At 45.8% G+C, this 4764-nt stretch overlaps 1 protein-coding gene across 4 annotated transcripts; it reads right to left on the bottom strand.

The window, feature by feature from the left end:
* Positions 1–456: 456 nt before the first annotated feature.
* LOC147962489 (26 kDa endochitinase 2-like) lies at positions 457–3346 on the bottom strand. Of its 4 annotated transcripts, none has more exons than XM_087531543.1 (2): positions 3310–3346; positions 457–1379 (listed from the first exon to the last, which is right to left on the bottom strand). In XM_087531543.1, the coding sequence occupies exons 1-2, from the start codon at positions 3344–3346 to the stop codon at positions 457–459; spliced, it is 960 nt and encodes a 319-aa protein (XP_087387669.1). The 4 variants fall into 4 exon arrangements, with proteins under 4 accessions (XP_087387669.1, XP_087387672.1, XP_087387671.1 ...); XM_087531546.1 differs by lacking the exon at positions 3310–3346 and having other exon boundaries at positions 457–1189; positions 1349–1410; XM_087531545.1 differs by lacking the exon at positions 3310–3346 and having other exon boundaries at positions 457–1208; positions 1365–1410.
* Between the last annotated feature and the right edge of the window lie 1418 nt (positions 3347–4764).

The following is a 4764-nucleotide window of genomic DNA, read 5'->3' as shown; positions in this document are numbered from 1 at the left end:
TCCAATTTATTTATTCACATCCTTGTTTATTGATTCTCGAGGAGGCTCCTTGCTTTTGGAGGCAACTCACGGAAGCATTTAAATTGGCGAGAATTTGTGTAAGAGGCAAGGCGAAATTAATTATCTCACTCAGTCACATTTTTTGGCCCAAAAAAAGGCGGCGGGGACGGACGGACCGAGCACAAGCGAAAGCTAATACTTATGGCTAGGCAGCCAGGCTTTTTTAGGGCAAGCTTCAAGCACAGGTGAGCAGCTCAATTTTCTAGCAACGCGTAGGTGCAACGACGGGCGCACAAAAAATAAGGACAACTTGGATACAAAATATAATATAGATAAACGGACAAAAAAAAAGGAGAAATGCACCTCTCTTTATTAGTAGTTATAGATTTTTGAGATTTTTATAATGAAAAATAACATTTTTAAAAAAGTACACAAGTACATATATGGAGCGGATTATTAGGCAAAGGGCCTCTGTTTGTAGCAGTCCAGGTTGTCACCGTAGCCGATACCAAAGATGTTGCAGTAGCGTTTGTAAAATCCGATTCGATCCTCAACACGTTCATCATACCCGTGAAAGCACTCGATCCCGCCATTGATGATGTTGGTGATCACGCCGAACCCAGGCACCCGCCCCGCAGCACGGTCCGTCGCCGACGGGTTCCATTGTCCTGTGATCACTGCATGGCTCGATGGCTTGGGCGGTTGCTCCGCCATCCAGAACCACATCGCCGTCTCAAAAGACACGGTTGGATTCACGACCACCAAGTTCGGGTTGCCCAACAGGTCAGCCCCAATGGCCCGTCCTGCCTGCCCGTAGTTGTAGTTGTGAGTTAGCTGGATGGGCCCGCGGCCATAGTAGCGCCTTCGAGGGGCACATGGCCACTGCTCGCTTGGGGTGCAGTAGCTGGAGGTGGTGCGCTCGTGCTTGTAGCAGTAGCCCCATGTGTAGGGCCCATTCGGGGCTGTGGGCCATCCGCCAGTGGTCTCATGGGAGGTCTGCGCTAGGAAGGCAGCTATCTCGCGCTTCCGGGTGGCGATGCCACCAGTGGTACCAAAGCCAGGGAAGGCAGCGGCGGCAGCGATGAAGGCGTCATATGTGTAGAAGCCCTTGGCCTGGCATGCTGGGTCATTACGGTGGAGGAGAATTTGGTTGAAAAGGGAGCGGGAGACGATGGAGGACACACCACCGAAGGGGTAGGGTGTGACAGGCGTGCTGCCGCAGCCAGAGCAATGGCTCTGGCAACCATCGCCACAGTATTCCGGTGTGGAGCCGCACCAGCCGAAGTGGCTACAACAGAGGCAGTTTGGGCATGTCACCCCGCCAGCCTGCGAGCCGCACTGCACAGCGCGTGCACATGCGATAACCATGGCCGCCGTGGCTAGCACTGCTACCACTGCGAGCGGTCTCATTGTATGCCGTGGCAACTGTAGCGTTGCACTTACAGTTGTAGTGGTGTTTCTGTGTCTGAAGCCATGGGAGTGCATGTATTTATATATCTTTCTCGCTGAAAGAACTAGGTAGCAGATTTGTCTCCTCCTTACTGCCTTCTTTCTCGGAGGCTTAGTTAAAAAATAATAATTGCCGGAGGCTTAGATCCGATCGAGTCTGGTGACTTGATCGAGAGCGACCGTGTGCTTGTATACATGCATGTGGAATTTACGTTGATATGTATATAGATGACGCAGGGTGTTCAAGGACGGATGTCCATGGAATGCAATTCTCCTGTTTCGTATAAAAAATCACCTAACCATTATGTGAATGGCTGTAGTCTTAATCTCTCAAGAGTCAAGATGGTGACTATATATATATTGGTTTGGATGGCGACCTATACTTTCTTTTTAAGGATGGCGACCTATTGTTACCCTTCTCACACGGAAACAAATTATATGAGACCAAGTCTCACGGTTAGCAGGTGAGACCCGTCCTGATGGATGACACGTGGCATTCACAAATCATAAAGCATCTAATCTCTCTCTCTCCCTGATTTTAAGTGAGGGGTGGAGGATGCTTTGTGATTTGTGAATGCCACGTGTCATCTATCAGGATGGGTCTCACGTGAGACCTGGTTTCATAGAATTCTTTTCCTCCTCACACCTACCACACCGTTTTTTGCGGGAGAGTGGGAGTACCATCCTGTTACTTTCACTACTTGCGGGCGCGCCTCTTTTTTTGAGCAGGACCTACGGGCGCGCCTATGTCCGGAAGATGTAGGGCAGGAGCGAGGGACTGGGCCGGCCCAGCTGGCGGGAGGCCACAGCCTTGTTTTTTCTGGTTTTTTCGCTTTTTATTTTCTTGTTTTACTTTTGTATATGCTTCCAAATATGTAGATTACAAAATACACTATACGTAAAATTGTTGAAAAAAATGTTAATACAGCATTTGTAAAATACTAAATGTGTATAGAAAAAATGTTATAAACCTAGTTTTGCATGCCCGAGGTCAACCAAAAAGAAATGTTAATCTAGCATTTCTTATGCTACTGCCTCATCAATAGCAGATTTAGCCCAAGCTCTACCCAAACCTTGCGTGCCTAAGGACAACAGAAAATAATGTTTTTTTGAGAATCACCGAGGGGGGGGGGGGGGGGGAGTTCCCCCACCTTGAATATATTACTCAAAAGAGTCACAACAAGCTGTGTTACAGAGTTACATAGGCATAAAACATCGTGCACAGAGGAAAGACCGCCACGAGGAGACGACCTCCTTGTCACCAGTTTTGACAAGCCGGTGAGACCAAAGGTCAATGTCTGAAAGGATTAGTTTACATGTAGAGATAGAACGTCTATCAAGCGATCTGAATATTTTATCAGTCCTCGCCTCCCATATCTTCCACAGGATCGTGAGAAGCACAAAGGACCAGACAGGGCCCTGTGTGACTGATAACCCACAAGTATAGGGGATCGCAACAGTTTTCGATAAGTAAGAGTGTCGAACCCAACGATGAGCTAAAGGCAGAACAAATATTCCCTCAAGTTCTATCGACCACCGATACAACTCTATGCATGCTTGATGTTCGCTTTACCTAGAACAAGTATGAAACTAAAAATACTTTGTAGGTGTTGTTGGATAGGTTTGCAAGATAATAAAGATTACGTAAATAAAAAGTAGGGGCTGTTTAGATAAAGACACAACTAACTTAGTTTTAGTAAAGAACTTTTTGTTACGAGAAAATTATTTGTCCCTAGACAATTGATAACTAGACCGGTAATCATTATTGCAATTTTATTTGAGGGAGAAGCATAAGCTAACATACTTTCTCTACTTGGATCATATGCACTTATGATTGGAACTCTAGCAAGCATCCGCAACTACTAAAGATCATTAAGGTAAAACCCAACCATAGCATTAAAGTATCAAGTCCTCTTTATCCCATACGCAAACAACCTACTTACTCGGGTCTGTGCTTCTGTCACTCACGCCACCCACCATAAGCAAATCATGAACATATTGCAAACCCTACAGCGGGAATCCCTCACGCTTGCGCGACACAGAGAGCACCATAGGACAGCACCAATAATAAAACATGCAACTCAAACCAATCACGATCATCAAATAATCCATAGGACAAAACGGATCTACTCAAGCATCATAGGATAGCCATACATCATTGGAAAATAATATATAGCGTTGAGCACCATTTTTAAGTAGAGATTACATCAGGTAAAAGAGGGGTTACACTGCTGCATAGAGGGGGAAGAGTTGGTGATGATGGTGGTGAAGTTGTTGGTGAAGATTGCGGCGATGATGATGGTCCCCGGCGGCACTCCGGTGCCACCGGAAGCGAGGGGGAGAGAGCCCCCTCCTTCTTCTTCTTCCTTGACCTCCTCCCTAGATGGGAGAAGGGTTTCCCCTCTGGTTCTTGGTCTCCATGGCGTGGGAGGGGCGAGAGCCCCTCCGAGATTGGATCTGTGTCTCTGTCTCTCTCTATTTCCGCGTTCTCAGATTCTACCATTTCACCGTTTCTTATATTCCCGGAGATCCGTAACTCCGATTGGGCTGAAATTTTACACGATCTCTATCCGGATATTATCTTTCTTGCGGGGAAAGAAGGGCACCAACCGCCTTACGGGATGGCCATGAGGGCCCAGGGCGCGCCTGACCCCCTGGGGCGCCCCCTGCCTCGTGGCCCCCTCGGGCATCGTCTCACGTTGATTTTTCTTTCCAAAAATCACATATATTCCAAAAAAGAATCTCCGTCAGTTTTTATCCCGTTTGGACTCCGTTTGATATGGATTTACTGCGAAACGAAAAACATGCAACAAACTGGCACTGGGCACTGGATCAATATGTTAGTCCCCAAAAATAGTATAAAAAGTTGTCAAAAGTATATGAAAGTTTTGCCATGGAACATTCAAAAATTATAGATACGACGGAGACGTATCAGCATCCCCAAGCTTAATTTCTACTCGTCCTCGAGTAGGTAAATGATAAAAAAGATAATTTTTGATGTGGAATGCTTCCTAGCATAATCTTGATCACATATCTAATCATGGCATGAATATTAAGATACGAGTAATTCAAAGCAATAGTGTATCATTTGACATAAAAACAATAATACTTTGAGCCTACTAATAAAGCAATCATGTCTTTTCAAAATAACATGGCCAAAGAAAGTTATCCCTACAAAATCATATAGTCTGGCTATGCTCCATCTTCACCATACAAAATATTCACGTCATGCCAACCCCGATGACAAGCCAAGCAATTCTTTCATACTTTTGACGTTCTCAAACCTTTTCAACTTTCACGCAATACATGAGTGTG

Source organism: Triticum urartu, chromosome 7A (assembly GCF_056163025.1).
Source record: "Triticum urartu cultivar PI428250 chromosome 7A, HENAU_Tu73, whole genome shotgun sequence".
NCBI lineage: Eukaryota > Viridiplantae > Streptophyta > Magnoliopsida > Poales > Poaceae > Triticum > Triticum urartu.
The sequence above is the reverse complement of the archived record's forward strand: the minus strand, read 5'-3'. Positions and strand labels throughout refer to the sequence as shown.